Source organism: Rhipicephalus microplus, chromosome 5, assembly GCF_043290135.1.
Source record: "Rhipicephalus microplus isolate Deutch F79 chromosome 5, USDA_Rmic, whole genome shotgun sequence".
In the NCBI taxonomy this organism is placed as follows: domain Eukaryota; kingdom Metazoa; phylum Arthropoda; class Arachnida; order Ixodida; family Ixodidae; genus Rhipicephalus; species Rhipicephalus microplus.
This window is the reverse complement of record NC_134704.1, coordinates 218,480,461-218,498,419: the sequence shown is the minus strand read 5'-3', so window position 1 is coordinate 218,498,419 and position 17,959 is coordinate 218,480,461. Positions and strand designations below refer to the sequence as shown.

The window sequence follows — 17,959 nt, the reverse complement described above, 5'->3', positions numbered from 1 at the left end:
GCCCACTATGCTACCACTGCGGCGAAGCCAGGCACACCTACCGCTACTGCCAGTACCGTGAGATGGGACTGCGTGGCTTCGACGTGAACGCGCCGCGTCCGCGCCCAGGTGAGCGACCTCGCGACATCGCCGACTACATCGCCGGATCGCAGTGGCAACAACGACGACCATCCCGTTCACCTTCGCCTGGCCGCTACGTCTCCCCGGATCGCCGCCAGTACACCGGCCCTAACCGGGGCCGATCCCCAAGCCCCTACCCGGGAAACTAAAGGCAGCAACCGATGGAGGTGCGGTTGCTGCACGACGCAATGCCGAAGATCCTCCTCTTCCGCCGCCGCCGCCGCTGCCGATGACGACGACCACGACGCACGAACTTTCCCGACGTAGTCGCAGTACGCCGCCTGAGCAGAGTCTTTACGACAAAGCCTCGCCGCCGACGCGACATAGCAGCACCGGACCAAGCCGACGCAGCCGTGATCCGACGCCCCGACCTAACCGGAACGCCAGACGACGAACCACCGACCTCGACGTGATCATCGACGGCCACAGCGTCACCGCCCTAGTCGATACCGGCGCCGACTACTCTATCATCAGTGGTCTCTTCGCCGCTAAGCTCAAGAAGGTAAAGACTGCATGGGAAGGACCGGATATCCGAACAGCAGGGGGCCACCTTATAACACCGACTGGAACCTGCACGGCAAGAGTCACGATTCACAGCCAGACGTATTCTGTGAATTTTGTGGTCCTGCAGCAATGCTCGCGAGACGTCATTTTAGGCATGGATTTCCTGGACCAGCAAGGCGCAGTCATCGACCTAAGATCCAGGTCAATCACGCTGTCCACGGATAATGCAACGGCGTCAGACTGCAACGTCGCTCACAATGCCTTGAATGTGACAGAAGAGCAGGTAACCATCCCGCCACTGTCGAGCGTCATCATTTCCGTCGGCACCAAAGCGTCTACCAACTTACAAGGTGTCATCGAAGGCGACCAGCACCTGCTCCTAAACCGTCAGATGTGCGTCGCAAGAGGCATAGCCAAGCTTCATAACGGCGAAGCCAAGGTAATGGTGACAAACTTCAGCAACGAATATAGGCACTTGAATAGGGGCACGACGGTAGCATATCTAAGCGAATTTGTGGAAGCGAGCAATGCCTTCGCCCTCACCGATTCTCAGGGAGCCGCAACGTCGACAGCAGTGTCCGCGCCCGCCTTCGACGTCAATCAAAGCCTTTCCAGGCAGCAACAAAAGGAGCTCAAAGCCTTACTCCACCAATACAAGGACTGCTTCTCGTCGTCGTCGAGGCTTCGTCAGACCCCTCTCGCGAAACATCGCGTCATAACCGACGAATATGCCCGTCCGCTCCGTCAGAGCCCCTACCGAGTTTCTGCACGAGAACGCGAGGCCATCAAGCAACAAGTCGACGAAATGCTGCGTGACGTCATCATTCAGCCGTCTACGAGTCCGTGGGCATCACCCGTGGTGTTGGTGAAGAAGAAGGACGGAACCCTACGTTTTTGCGTTGATTATCGTCGCCTGAACAAGATCACGAAGAAAGACGTGTATCCCCTCCCACGGATAGACGATGCTCTGGACAGACTCTACAACGCCAAGTATTTTTCGTCGATGGATCTCAAAACCGGCTACTGGCAAATCGAAGTAGACGAGAGAGACCGAGAGAAGACTGCCTTCATAACACCAGACGGCCTATTCGAGTTTAAGGTCATGCCCTTTGGTCTTTGCTCGGCGCCTGCGACGTTCCAACGGGTTATGGACACAGTACTCGCAGGCTTGAAGTGGCAGACTTGCCTCGTATACTTGGACGACGTAGTCGTATTTTCTTCCAACTTCGACGAGCACCTCTGGCGCCTTGAAGCTGTTCTTCGGGTAATCAAAGCCTCGGGACTTACCCTGAAGCCAGAAAAGTGCCGCTTCGCCTACGAGGAACTATTGTTCCTTGGCCACGTTATCAGCAAGTCGGGAGTGCTCCCTGATCCACAGAAAACAGCTGCGATCGCCGACTTTCCTGCACCCACGGACAAGAAAGCAGTACGCCGATTTCTTGGCCTCTGCGCTTATTACAGGCGCTTCGTGAAGAACTTTTCGCGGATCGCCGAGCCACTGACGTACCTCACGAAGGTCGACGTCGGCTTCAAATGGGAAACGCCGCAAGTTGAGGCATTTCAAGAATTAAAGCGACGCCTGCAAACGCCGCCAATACTGGCGCACTTCGACGAAGAAGCTGACACCGAAATTCACACGGACGCAAGCAGCACAGGGCTCGGCGCCGTGATCGTGCAGAGGACCGACGGACTTGAAAGGGTCATCAGTTACGCTAGCCGGTCACTTTCGAAGGCAGAAGCCAATTATTCCACGACAGAAAAGGAATGCCTTGCCATCATCTGGGCTACATCAAAGTTCCGCCCCTACCTGTACGGCAGGCCTTTCAAAGTCGTGAGTGACCACCACGCCTTGTGTTGGCTAGCTAACTTGAAGGATCCATCAGGGCGCCTCGCACGGTGGAGTCTCAGACTACAAGAATTTGACATCACCGTCGTCTACAAGAGCGGACGAAAGCACTCCGACGCCGACTGCTTGTCTCGCGCCCCTGTCGATCCGCCGCCCCAGGATGACCAGGACGACGACTCTTTCCTGGGACCCATAAGTACCGACGACTTCGCGGAACGCCAACGAGCTGACCCAGAGCTCAAGATCCTCATGGACTACCTGCAAGGCAAGACCGCCGACGTGCCGAAAGTATTCCGCCGAGGACTGGCTTCGTTTTTCCTGCGAAACAACGTCCTCCTGAAGAAGAACTTCTCGCCGCTCCGTGCCGACCACCTCCTCGTGGTACCTTCAGCGTTACGTCCAGAGGTTTTGGAAGCATTACACGACGACCCGACAGCCGGACATCTTGGTGTTTCCCGCACACTGTCACGAATACAAGAGAAGTACTATTGGCCTCGCCTCACTGCCGACGTCGCCCACTACGTAAAAACATGCAGAGACTGTCAGCGACGCAAGACGCCGACAACTAGGCCAGCCGGACTTCTGCAACCCGTCGAACCACCTCAACGGCCATTCCAACAAATCGGCATGGACTTACTGGGGCCGTTCCCGACGTCAACTTCTGGCAACAAATGGATTGTCGTAGCGACTGACTACCTCACCCGCTATGTCGAAACAAGGGCCTTGCCCAAGGGCACTGCCGCCGAGGTCGCCAAGTTCTTCATTGAGAACATCGTCCTCCGCCATGGAGCCCCCGAGGTCCTCATCACCGACAGAGGTACGGCCTTTACGGCTGACCTAACGCAAGCGATCTTGAGGTACAGTCAGACAAGCCACCGCCGAACCACCGCGTATCACCCACAGACGAATGGCCTCACCGAGCGTCTAAATAAGACCATCGCCGACATGCTGGCCATGTACGTGGACGTCGAGCACAAGACGTGGGACGCCATACTCCCGTATGTAACCTTCGCGTACAACACGGCCGTGCAGGAAACGACGCAGTTTGCTCCATACAAGCTCGTCTACGGACGGAGCCCAACAACGACGCTTGACGCCATGCTACCGGTCGGCACCGACGAAGAAGACCTCGATATCGCCAGCTACCTGGATCGCGCTGAAGAAGCTCGACAGCTAGCCCGCCTGCGTATCAAGAGCCAACAGACGGTCGACAGGCGCCACTACAACCTTCGACGACACCACACCGAATACCAACCCGGCGACCTTGTCTGGGTCTGGACGCCAATACGACGACGGGGATTGTCTGAGAAGCTCCTGCGACGCTACTTTGGACCCTACAAGGTAGTCCGACGTCGTGGTGAACTGGACTATGAGGTCGTGCCCGATGGCTTAACGTCATCCCAACGACGCCGTGCACGACCCGAAGTCGTACACGTGGTGCGACTTAAACCTTATTACGCGCGCTGATTAGCTGTGACGCATTGTTAATGTAATTTATTGCATGTACTCTCTCTTATGTTCTGTCTTTAGCATCGGGACGATGCTTTTTCAGAGGGGGGTAGTGACACGTGCGGTTCTTTTGGTTTACGAAGGAAGACGCTATCACTTTCTGTTAAGCGCAATGCAGGCCGCGTTTATCTTGTATGCCACTCTGGAACGCGTTACGACGCGTGTATAAAAAGACTGACACGTGCGGTTCTTTTGGTTTACGAAGGAAGACGCTATCACTTTCTGTTAAGCGCAACGCAGGCCGCGTTTATCTTGTATGCCACTCTGGAACGCGTTACGACGCGTGTATAAAAAGCCGGCGCAGTGCGCCACTGGGGTCTTTTCTTTTTTTTCCGTCGGCCGACGACTGTTCACGCCGCTGTTGCTATGAGTTGTGTTTGGCCCCGTTTTGCTGGGCACAAGTTCGCCCAATAAACAGTTCGCCTGACACCGCTCTGACTCCTGCGTGCTTCCTCTCAAGTGCTGCGTGTATCACAACCTCGTGACACTATTGAGGAGACATGCGCCAGAGGAGAAAAGAAACTGTTCAATCAGACGACCTCGTGCATCGCAGTGCGAGTCACCCCACAGACTGCTATGTGCATTAAAATCTCCAAGGAGAAGATACGGTTCTGGAAGTTCATCAATTAAAGCCTGGAATTCTTGTTTACTAAGTTGGTGCTGAGGAGGTATATAAATAGAGCAAATTGTGACCAGTTTATTCAAGATAACGGCTCGGACAGCTACTGCCTCAAGAGACTTCTGAAGTGGTAAATGTTTACGGGCAGTTCCTGGATCTACAACAATGGCAACACCACAGGATGATGCGACTTTTTTTCTTTTTTCAAAACTTTCGTTTTGAAAAAATAAATTGTTTTTCGGTGCGCGACCTTTTCGGGCGGCGATCAGGGAGAGGGGGAAAAAGTTGGCCATACAGATTGTGTACAGTTCCGCGGCAATGGTGCGCACCCACCACCGAGCCCAACAAGGGGACGCTACAAGGTTGAATAGTGAACACTTGGAGATGCCAGCCATGCAGCATCACTATAACCGAATATAACTACCCAAGCTTGGGTAACTACACAGGGTTAACCCTCGCTCCCCTTTTCCCCAGGATCCCCTTTTCCCCCGGACACGGCAAAACCACACACGGCTAGGCGTGGGAGGGAGTCGGAACTCCCCCGTTAGCTCGGGTCCGTGGTGTCGCAACGCACCAAACGTCTACTTACCATACCTGCCAAGTTCAAGGATTCTGAATTCAGGAACTCCCAGGGAGAAACAAGCAAACAAAAAACATCGCGAAAAACAAGAGGGGGTGAGGAGTTTCAATCGCAAGCGCAAACATCGGCGTTGTGGTCGGCTTGGAGTGGCCGAACACACGAAGGTAGGGTTTCCTACTAAGGCCAGAATCTCAAAGCACCAACACAACTTATGAATTTACTTCCTTCAAAACAGCTCATGTATGTCTTACTTGGGCACACGCGAACGGACGAGACGGTACAGCTGGCTGCCACAAAAGCGCGGGTCAAAGCTTTGCTTGCTACTAGATTCTTTTGAACAGGAATGGCAAAACGCATCTGGCCCCTTTGTTATTGACAGTCTAGGCTGGTTTTTTGCCACCGCCGCCACTGCCATCATTCACCGTATATGTATACTTATCTATATATATTAACACTCTAGAAAGAAAAAAAAAAACAAAAACAAAAGCCGCCCGCACTTGGTGCCCAGCTCGTCGCAATGCGCCAACGCGCGCTTATCTCTGTCGCGTACTTTGCCTCGTGGATGGGGGGGGGGTGATGCTTGTGCACATGTGCGCTTATCTTTCGGTGGGGAGAATCGTGTGCCTTCGGCTTTCACTGGAACTATGGGGTTAGTTGCCGGGCCAACAAACGTATTTTCGGTCTATGCACAGGCCCCGTTTGCGAAAAAAGCATGCTTTTCATGCACAGCAAGGTATAACTAGGACACTTGTTAGTTTGTACTCATCTATACCTTTGATTATGTATCGAGCATAACTTTTTTTTTGTTTAAACAGCGCGTTACGTGTCTAGCGGCAAATGTTGTTAGTTCGCTCTCCTCTTGTGTGTATTGTTTTCGTGCGTCATTTGTACATGAGCAGCGCGCTGCGCGTTTTGATCTGCTTGCCAATCTCAGTGTGACATTCCAAGTTGTTGCTGTCGCATTCATTGCTTCGCCCTTGCGGCGAAACTGTGACTTTTTTTTACGCATTTACTGCCTTTAGTCTACCGCTGCATGCCCACGGAGCTCGTAGATCGCTATTGCGCCACCGCGACCACGATGTTGTGCGCGGCGGTCGCGGCAAATGGCAGTTCCTTTTTCAACCCCCGTGCGCTTGATTGCGCACGCGCCTCCAAAACAAAGTCGTTTTATGCCTATACGATCACATCTGTTGCGGTTTTGTCCGCAGGGCTTGCAGAGAGCAGCATTGCTTTGACTAGTTGAGGGTTGGACGCACGCACACTTTCGGGACTCTGTCAGTTATACATGATCGCGTGAAAAGCGACCATGATTTCGTCGACAGCGGTTGTGGCAACGAAAATCATGCACACTGTAGAAGGCAGAGCGTGCGCCGGTCGCACGCGTACTTCTGAAGCTTCGAGTACGCTGCTCTCAGCATTTGTTCGACGATTTCCGTACTAAAGTACGTATCATCCGCCGCGATTAGGAAATGTGTTCGGAACAATCGAATTTAGGCCCTACAAACATAGTGGAATTTCGCTGAGGAAGTTTACGAATTTGTCTCTGCCGCGTTTTCACATGGATTTTACTGTACGTTTAGATGAACGCCTCTAAAACTCATTCATAATAAAATGGGGTAGGTTCGAAAAGCCTGGAGCAGATTCAGCTGCTTAATTTGTCAAGGCAGCCGGATCACGCACAAAAATTTTGATTTTCAGAAGATTTTCATGACAACCGTACAAACGGAAGAAACGGTCCAAATCCGGGAGTCTCCCGGCCAATCCGGGAGACTTGGCAGGTACGACTTACGCAGACGCCCGTGCAGGGTCACTTTTGCTAGTAGACTAGCAAATTATGGCCTAAATATCTTCAATGTTTAGTCTGGTCTCAAATAAAGCAAATGAAGCAAATATATTGTAAGCGTAACTTCTAAATGTCGTACTTACCTGTAACACAGATAGTGTTTTGTGCAGAGCCGCTCGGCAGCGAAGCGAGTCCTAATGCCATTTAACGTGCTATCAGCTTCCTACACCGACCTGGTGCACCAACTCAACTTACAAAACTTTGGTGGTTCACAGCAAAACAAAATTCACACAAACACAAGATAAAGCCTTTTTTTTCTAGAATAAAGCTGAATATATATAAAACTTTTAAGAATTTTCAGTGAGCTTACAAGCGACTTGAAAAGATTCCCACTTTTTTGTGCACTTTTCTTGTTGTTTCTTGCAAATAAACTAACACTATGAACTGTACTGTTGTGTGTTGACAGAAGCAGACACATACAAATGTTCTTGATGAAATTGTGAACAGATACTAACTTTTCAAATTGACTTTTTAAGGCATTGGCTAGCCTAATCACACTCCACTGATATGTTTTCTCCACATATGTGGACACTAGGATACAAATTGTTGAAGGAAGCTTTCCATGTGAGCACTTTACAGCATGCACTGACCTGAGCAATCCGTAAAAGCCGCTGGGGTGCAGGTCGGTGATGCACACCTTGTCTTTTTCGGGCAGACTGCCAAAGAACATGGTGCCGAAGACGTCGTTCCTCATGGCCAAGAACTGCTTGTGGGCTCGGATGGTGCGGCTGAGCATGTACCTCTCGGACTGCACCACAAACTCCACGTCCGCAAACACAGCGCTGTCCAGATACTTCTCCAAGTTGATCTGCATGTACACAGAACACGTTCAATAGCTGTGCCTCCTTTGAATGGTATGTACACTAATTATAATAAATGGCACATATGACATCGTGCGATAAATTTATTTGTGCCTGAATGAGCCCCCCCATGAATTTAGGGTGGGGTGAAACTTCGAAAGTGAGTTTAAATGCTCGGCTGTACAGCAGTACTAATAGAAGTTACGGTTATAAAACTCGCAAGGTATTTTAAAGGTATGTGCAGCTTGCATTAGAGCTCAAAATTAGTTTAAAATTGTGATTAGCATTTTCTGTTTTCATTTTTTTCTACACATGTCCTTTTTTTTAAAAGATCTCTCACCTGCGAAGTATCGCAATTTTGCTAAAAGGTAGCTGCTATTTAATGCGTTACAGAAGTGGAACTAAAGTTGTGAGCGTACAATAAAAATGACACAGTTTTTTTAATGCATATCGATGTATAATCATTAACAATTACGTTTTTTCTTTGCACAAAAAAAAAAACACAAATACAGCTATCTTCGCCGCTACTGTTTCGCACTGCCAAAGCTACGGGGTATAAGCAAGCCACAGGCCTACACAGGAAAGCATAGTTCCAGATATGAATGCCTTGCGATTGGAAAGGTAGGGATATTTGCTCTTGTTCACACTGCACAGCTTGAGATTTCGAGATGAAGATTGCGCACGTTTAATCTAGAAATCGCAAGGCACGCAGTGTGAACCCCAAGAAATCTTTTGTGCCATGTAGACTGCCCCTCCCATCAGGGATGGTCCATGTCGGGCAGACCAGAAGGTGCTTGAGCAACACCACAATTCCTTGATTGGCAGGCCATACACACACTTAGATATGCACTGCATGAACTGCAAGAAGAGTGGACGAAGACCACTATTCGAAAGGGCCACAGTGGTTTACAGGCACGAAGCGAAAACTTAGAGGAAAATTACTGAGCGCTCTAACATTAGCCAAGAAGGTTTCAGGTGCATAAAACACAGCTCTATCAGTTTACAGGAAATGAGACAGTTCCTACAACGACAGGTGCAAGCAAATGATGTGACGCTTTAGGTTATGAGGGCGGTGAATTACTGAATTTCATTCCATCAACGTGTATTCTGAATAAAAAAGTAGAGCGTTGTCTTGCGTCCTTTCTCTTGCGAGCGTCCTTTCTTTTGCCACCGCCTTTCCAGCATTTTTAAGCTATGTACCACGATTTTCGCCTGCACTGTGCTAAGTTGAGAAGCGACGTGGCAGTTTTATTCACGACGCGTGAGGTTTCAAACCAATGTAATTGAATTCCTAGTGGATTAGAGTATCACTTCTCTCTCTCTGGCAAACTTTCCCTCATATTTGCAGAAAGAGCCAGGGCTCACTCGTCCCAAAGTTGCAGTTGCTGACAGTGTTTCTTTACACTTACACTGGTTTTCTCGCATTCTATATTAAAATCCTCGGTATGTCTTGAGATTTCAACACAGAAGACTACGACAAGCTTTCTGTCAGGACCAGAACAAGGTAGCTGGCTGGCCCCTTGCTGCCAGAAGCTCAAAACTCGAGGAGAATCACCACAGCCCCTCAATAGGTTTTTTGATCATGAAACTGCTGCCTCAGTTTTATATTCTCCCTGAGATTGAGCGTCACCGCCTGGTAGCCACTGGCTGCAGCGTGCCTAGTGTGGGTTCCTCCCACAGTCATCTGCCAGACACGTAAGGCAAGCACGTGCGCATACATCATCCTCAAAGGGCCGTTTATCCTGCAATGTTGGTGCAAGTTTAAGTGCTTGCACGTTAGCTTAGCGTGAGCTAGGCCGCCAAATGCACATCATTTGGCGTTGTCTCAAACATGGGCAGCATTAAATACTGCATGAATGCAGCGTTTTAGCAACTCTGTAACAAACAAAGTTCTGCATAATTGTTAAGCGTCCAACTGCAGTGACGTTACTCATTAGTTACGTGATGAGCTTTAATTCTGCTTGAAATAACATTTTGTTATACGGTCGTGGTCCCACTACAGTGAAATTTTTCTCAAGAAAATTTTGACAACTCGATACTTAGACTGTCTGTTAGAAAGAACACGTGGAGGTGATTAAACTTGAGTTGCCCTGCTCAATTTTAACATTGGGTGAAATTTATACAAACATTTATATGCTTAAATTTGGGTTTACTTTAAAAATCAAAACAGTCAAAATTATTCTAGGCATGCCTCACGCTAGTGTCATAAGATTTCATGCAAAACGCCATTTTTCTTTCTTCTTTTTTACTTTACCTTGAGTACTTTTGTGGAGTTGCTATAGACTGACAGGAGTGAACATTCTTCGCATGAAAAAAAGAAATGCTTTTCTCCCATGAAATAAATGAAACGCTCTTGTGTCACTGTCATGCAGCTAATCAATTGAAAAGCTATATGGTGAATTGTTACTTTTTTATGCTGTCATTAGAGTAAGAACAAGCACAATAAAGCACTGTCAGCCGCATAGCTTTGTTGAATTAACTTCATTTCACGAAGAAATTAATTATGAAAAATGCACAAACATGCGTATTCGCAATTATTTAAGCTTCACGTCCTAGAATATACAATTTCTTTCATTTTTTTTTACAGTATCCAAGACCGGCGTTCACAAAGCAAAGAATTAATTCTGTTGCACTATAGCAGTGCATAGTGGGATACAAGCTCAAAACTCCCAAATAAAAATACAAGAAACGTGACAGTGCAAAAACGCAGGCAGTCGCCAAGTGCAAACATCCCTTTCGATGGCAAATCGCGTTTCTCCCCCAAGCAATATGTAGTAACGTTCGGCAAGCTTCATGCATCTCTGCATCGGACAGCTATATATTATGAGTGGGCTGCAGTCAGCGAATTTTATTCGTCAACAATAGGCTCACACTGCTCTCAAAAAAGCACCGCTGCGTACACTTGTACGTGCGCCTGTCCACACTAGCGCGGTGATGGTGCTGCCACCTTGAGCCCCATCTCAGAGCACCACAATAAAAGAAGGGCCACCCAGTGCAGACAACGCTTGTATTTTTTTCTTCTATGATATGTCGCGGCCGAAAGCCTCACTGCTATCAAGCAGTACTTATATTCCATTTTGTTGTAGAAGTTGTATGAACTGAACGTGGAACATCTGAAAATGCGTACTTACCGAATACAAGGTGCATACAAAAAATAAACAGTCTAAAATTTAGCTGGTGGATCAGCGTGCCAGCAGACGACATGTAAAGAGCCTTTCGTAGAGTGAAATCAGCCTTTAGTTGGCCCAAAAGGCCTCAAACAAAAATAACCTTTACGATGCTGTGATGCACAACAAAAATAACCTTTACGATGCTGTGATGCACAGAACAGAAAATAAGACATCAGGGGCATAACAATTTCAGTATAACAACCTGAGCTCAAGGTTGTGCACTGTTATCAGGCAGCTTTGGCAATTGTCCACAGCCCCTCTGCAGAAGCAGCCCACTTCCAATGGCAGACTGCATATGCAGACGTTCAACCCTGTCACACGTGGCAACTTAAGTGTACTTAGAGAGTGCTTCGCTGCGAGTGTCATTAGCGCTGTCACAAGAGAAAGTTTATTGCCTTTAGGTGCAAAGCACACTTGCCGGCGTGTGCGTTCTCCAGCGTCATTTTGCTGCGATGGAATGTGTAGCCTCGGTAGCAGAGGCTTGCACACAAGTACAGTATTGCATAAAGCAGCGCTCATAATACGGTATTTTTCAGACATTGTTCTCGTTATCAGGAATTTTGCTACGTATAAAAATAAATTATATTACAACAAAAAACCTCGCTACTCTTGCCTTCAGGTGGTTCACGGGCACGTCGGCTAGGAGGATGTGGGAGCAAATGTCGTGTGATGGCATAGTCCGTCACATTTTTACTTCCGGGTCAGCCGTTTTCTAGTCAGTTGTGACGACGTGCGCCACTGGTGCCGATTCCACAAAGACAACACGGTCAGACTCTGAGACCCGGGCCAAAAACAACAGATATATGTTGCACTACTAATCCATCAATTGCCCCTGTGATCATTTTTCCAAGGTACACCTCACTTTGACTTGCAACAGTACACCGCCAAGATGACATTCCATGAGTACAAGTTCCCCCCCTCCACGCGTGACAAGCGTAAAAGTGTCTGTCTCGAACTTCCGATTGCAAGCATGTTGTGTCAACATTATAGACGGACCAATATTAAGTAACAAATTTTCTAGCACGTGTGCTCGCATTTGCCAGTAATCTGCTAAATACTTGCTCGATGAGAAATGTAGTCATTTCCAAAACACGAAAGCATTGTTAGTTTTCGTGCATATCAGTCCAATTGTGCAACATGGTTTTCTAACTCGACCTTTGCTGTCAATATCCCCTGTGAAAACCGCATAGATTAATGCCACCCTGATTCTGCATTGTGCATCTTAAATCTCTATTTGGAACTAGCACGGAGACCAAGGTTAACGTACGCTTGAATTAAGTGGCGTGCTTCCTTGGCAAACCAGGACACTTAGTAAGACTTTAATTGCAGCCTTTCTTTGAAGGAAATAAAGCCTGGCTTTGTGAAAAATAACAATTTTCACATTCACTCAGCACTGGGATAGTGTAAAGTCGAAAAGACATTTGAACGTAGTATTAATGCAGAAATCTTGCATCTTATCACGGCCGTAAACTCCCATTGCACACGGTGGCTCTTGAGCTCATTTCAGCAGTTTCAGTGGCGTTCAAACAGTTCATGGTCGCAAGTTGCGATTCCTCAAAGGGGCTGGCAGGCCATCGAGCACACGAGAAATAGCAATGGGCCTGAGGTGCGGCTCGTCTCTCGGCAACAATAGTATAACTGTTTAGCCTGGAATCTCCCACATGAATGATATCAGATCGAATAAGTACTTTCAGCACATGCTTTGAATCTACGCTGAAGACATGCATTTGTTGCCGCGTTATGGCTCCCTTCCAGTGCTTGAACTGCCCACGAACACATCGCATGCAAAATCGCGATACCTTTTCAGTAGTAGCCAAGCTGGTACCTCCGTACACAGCACACTACGACATCGTTAAGTCAACTTACTGCTTCAACTGTACAATACCTGAACTTGGCCATTTAAAAAAAAAAAGCAATCTCAGATATAGCAATCACGGGTACACGTGCAAACTTTCAGCTGTTGACAGCCACATCTGCTGTCTCTGCGGAATCAACCCTAAAAAGCCAGGCTTCTAAGCGACTGTGGCGCTGCCCTGCAGTAGCTTTCCACGCCATATAAAGCTCCCCTTAGTTTGACAGCTAAGCTTCGTAACTAGAAAAAAATAACTGAAGGACTGTGGTATCACTTAGTTTTTTTTAGAAATAAATGCTTTGTGCCCTTGCACCTCAATAGTGAGCACGTCAGCCTCAATTTTTACTAGATTAAGATGTTTTGGAGAAGGTGCAATAAACTTTTTTTAAAAGAAAAATATTGCCACCTGGTGTTCTGTGCCAGGGAACAGCGAACCAGTTTTGTATTAATGAATAAAGACAAAAATGAGCAACCTGCGCCAGCCGGAAATGTCCTCTTTCATGTCTGACATTTTGACAGTCTCGCCTGCTTGAACATTTGTTCGGGCATCTAGCGCATGATAACTGGGGGAGGTGCTGTGTACTCTATGCAACCGAGCCCCTTCCAGCCCCATACCGGTGGTTACGCCTGTTCACTGGGCCAGCTGAAGGATCTGTGGACTGGATCCGGAGTTCAGAATTCTCCCAAAGAAGATGACGGCTCCAACTATCCCAGGCAATGCCATCCCTAGCGGCTCCAACCCAGCCGGTAAGGAAGGCACAATGTCAATGCACTCTACGCTGTCGAAACTGCTAACACCAAATCCCTTTCATAGTGCTGCCCATGAGGATGTTGAGGATTGGCTAGTCCACTATGACTTCGTCGTAGCTCATAACATGTGGGATGACAGAGACATTTACTTCAGTTTGAATGACGGCGCAAGTGTTTGGTACGCAAACCGGGCAGGTGTGTTTATGTCATGGGAGGACTTCAAACACTGGATTCTCAAAACGTATGCAAGTCACAATTGCCGATAGCGAGCTGAGCCTGATCTTCAAGTGCCAAACGACGGCGTAGCAATGTATGTTGAGGATATGACACGTCTTTTTCGACGAGCCGACCCCCAGATGCCAGAAGATAAGAAGGTGCGATACCTGATGCACGGAGTGAAGGGGCAGTTCGGTGGTCTTGTACGCAGTCCACCCAAGATTATGTCAGAACTTCTTGCTGAAGCCATTCTAATCGAAAGCACGCTTCGGCAATGCACCTAAACATACGAACGACAAGTAAACTACATGGGCAGTTTTGGGCGCCACGTCAACTTCTTCCGAGAGCTGATATGTTCTGTCGTCCGCGAAGAACTGCCAAAGATATCAGTACCCTCGGCACCTACTGTCAGTTCTTTTTCAAGCACTGTCCGAGACGAAGTTCAGCAGGCACTGCGAGAACAGTCCTGTAAGAGAGAATCGCAGCCTCTGAAAGACTTCCCTTGCATGTTGTACGCGCAAACTCTGCTCCAGTCAGAACTACCTATGGCTCCACTTCCCACTACAGCTCCCACAATGCTTCCGGCAGGCCAAACCATGCGCCACCCTACACCACCTTTCACTCCGCTTCACACCACAGCGCCAGCCATGCTTCTGGCAGTTCAGGCGGGTCCATACTACAGCAAACACCGACCCACTCCATGAAAATTAGGTGTGTGGCGGGCCTCCGATCAACGTCCTCTTTGCTTCCAGTGGCGAAGGTGGGCACTTATCACAGTGGTGAAGAGTGCACTGACAGTGCACTTATCAAGAGCTAGAACTTTGCAGTTTTTTGGCCAACTCTCCACCTTTCAGGTTTGGCCAGCAGCCTCCGGAAACTGCGAACTACGTTGCCCAGCAGTGTGGATCGACATCTCGGCACCACTCATCACCGCGGCGGCTATCGTCCAATCGACGCATCTGTTCGGCTGCAGTGCACAGCCAGCCACCTAGCCTGTGTCGGGAAAACTAGCCACAGCGACCTTCGGGGGCAAAGCCGCTCAGACTCCAGGCCCTCTATGAATGCGTATTGATGATACCGACGATACATCGACGACGACATCGACAGCTGATTGAAGAAGAGCATCCCTAGACATTCCTGTTCTGCTAGATGGTCGCGAAGTCAGTGCTTTAGTGGACACTAGTGCAGACTATTCCATAATTAGCGAAAAACTGGCCACCCTTAAAGAAAGTTATGACGCCTTGGAACCGAACCCCAATTCATACAGCTGGCGGGCATATCGTCATGCCACTCTGTATGCGCACGGCAAGATTGCAAGTCCGCGGTTGTGCTTTTGAGACCTAATTATTGATATAAATTTTCTCAGGCAGCACGGTGGCATATTTCACATTCGATGACATCTGGTCATGTTCTTGACCCCAAACCCCACAGCAGCTGATGTGGACCCCTGACAACCTCGAGTGTCTCTTCGCATTGTTGACGACACTATCAAGTTAGCACCCAGTGCAAGTGTCGCGGTTCAGCTGGCGTGTGACAGAGTTATGCACGGTGAAGCAGTCATGGAAAGAAATCACTCGCTCTTGCTGTCCGAAGGTGTCTGTGTAGTGGGAAGCTTAGTTAACCTTCGTGATGATTACTGCGGCGTTCTTGTCACAAACTTCAGCTAAGAGCATCGACATTTTTTCCCTGAACCCTGGAACTGTCATCGCCTACGCCGACCAAGTCGCCAATGTCACCGACTGTTTTGCTGCCGAGGCCATCAGCACTGCTGAAGCACCTCTCCGCAGTCCAACGCTTTCTGGAGCGAACAAGCAGCGTTTGAGCGAGCTGCTGCTGAAATTCGACACATGCTTTATTTATTTTTATTTACAATGCACATGCACGTTCTTCAAAGATACGTCAAATATCCATAACAAAACACCGTATTATCACCTACGACAACGCACACCTCATACGGCAGCAGCCTTATCGTCTTTCTCCAATCGAACGCATTCGATTTAAACACAGGTTAAGGAAATACTTCAGGATGGTGTGATGAAGCGTTTACACTGCCCCTGGTCGTCACCATTTGTTCTTGTGAAAAATAAAGATAGCACACTTCGCTTTTGTGTCGACTACAAGAAGTTGAACAGTGTCACAAAGAAAGACATGTAGCCATTGCCCAGAGTCCATAATTCTCTAGACAGGCTGCGGCGCGCGAAGTATTTTTTCTCCATCGACTTGAGAAGTGGTTATTGGCAAATAGAGAACGACGTACGTGACAGAGAAAAAAACGCTTTTGTAACTCCGGACAGTCTTTACAAATTCATAGTGCTCCCTTTCAGGTTCGGTTCTGCTACAGCCACATTCCAGCGAATGATGGATACCATCCTTGCTGACTTCAAGTGGAAAAGCTGTCTCGTGTAGCTCGATGACATCGTTGTATTTTCGGGAACGTTGGACGAACATATTCGTCGCCTACAGAATGCACTCGAAGCCATTCAATGAGTTGATCTCACACTCAAACCTGAGAAATGTCATTTCGGCTACGGTGAACTAAAGCTTCTTGGTCACATCATAAACGCCGCTGGTGTTCAACCTGATCCTAACGAGACTGCTGCCATCATCGCTTTTCCAGCTCCAACTGACAAAAAAAGTCTTCGATGACTTTTGGGTCTGTGCGCATATTACCGGCACTTTATTGAAAATTTCTCCAAGATTGCGAAGCCACTATGACTCCTCACGCGTGATGACACACCACTTCTCTAGGCTGATGAACAGCAGACTGCCCTTGATGAACTACAACACGGGCTATCTTTCCCTCGTGTGCTCGGCCATTTCGATGAAGATAGTGACACAGAAGTAGGCACTGATGCCAGCAATATCGGTCTTGGAGCTATCTTAGTAGTAGGTAATATCCTATGCAAGCCACACTCTTCTCTTACGCAGAATCTAACTATGCCATATCAGAGAAAGAATGCCTCGCAGTCATTTACTTCTACGCTGTCGAAACTGCTAACACCAAATTCCTTTCATAGTGCTGCCCATGAGGATGTTGAGGGTTGGCTAGTCCACTATGACTGTCAAGAACAGCAACAAATTTGGAAGTGACGTTGGGAAAAACAAGCAGCTCGAAACTTGCTGCATATACCTCAAGCAGAAAGCATGCATGAAATTAGCATACTCAGTACTGGACATACCAAAAAAAGGCGCGTAGAAAAGCAAGCAGACCCACGATTAATGCTGGAACCATGTTTGCAGCTTCTGCAAGAGGCAAGCAATATAGTTTTGAATGTTTTCCCTCCTTCAGCCCCACTTTCTGATAATGGCGCCTTAGAATACGGGCGTCATGCACGACAAAAACTATTCGCAAGGTGTGGTTAAGGGCACGAAATTGTTTTAGAGGCTTTCTTCGCCCAATTGATGAAATTTAAATCATGCGAGATGACTGACGTCCTTTTGTACAATGCTGAAAAAAGGTAGGTGTTGTAACGAATAGTTTTCTTACAATGCGAGAATGTTTTCATGTCCAGTACACTGGATTCCAGGATTTAATTGGATTGCATCGTGGCAAACATGCAGAAAAAAAAAAAGGAAACCAGGTGTGAGCATCACGCGACAAACTTGACATCCAGTTATCAAAAATAAAACAGGAGCATGCTGGAAATCCTACTATGAGCATGGGGCACAAGGAGAAAGCGGTGTCAGAGGAAGTTGGCTTGTGGACGGCAAGTGCACTCGCTCTTAGATCGCTATCGCGAAGCCACGACAGCAGTTTTGTGCACGGCACGTGTGGCATAGGGTAGTTCCGTTCTCAATCCACGTGCCTTGGCTGCGCACGTGCCTTCAAGACTACGTTGTTTTATGCAATCTATGATCCTATCTGCCGTGGTATTGTCCACAGCGTTTGTGGAAAGCAGCGTTGCATTGACTGCTCGAGCGTTAGACGCGTGCACACTTTTGGAGTTCTGTCAGTTAGGTCGCTGTCATACATGATTGTGTCAAGAACGACTGCAGTTTCGTCTACACCGGTTGTGGCAATGACAGCCACACGCGCTGTAGAAGACTGTGCGTGCACTGGTCGTGCTCGTACTTCTGAAGCTTCAAGCACGCTGCTCTCGGGCTTCGTTCGACGGTTTTGGTACTGAAGTTCATACAACTTGCCACAATT

The 17,959-nt window shown here is 48.2% G+C and overlaps 1 protein-coding gene across 1 annotated transcript in view; it reads right to left on the bottom strand.

Moving 5' to 3' along the window:
* LOC119173520 (BTB/POZ domain-containing protein 2) overlaps positions 1–17,959 on the bottom strand; it is a 126,255-nt gene that overhangs the window by 41,283 nt on the left and 67,013 nt on the right. The window contains exon 4 of the mRNA XM_037424322.2: positions 7,612–7,829. Coding sequence (XP_037280219.1) covers positions 7,612–7,829 — 218 coding nt within the window. The remainder of the gene's footprint in view (positions 1–7,611; positions 7,830–17,959) is intronic.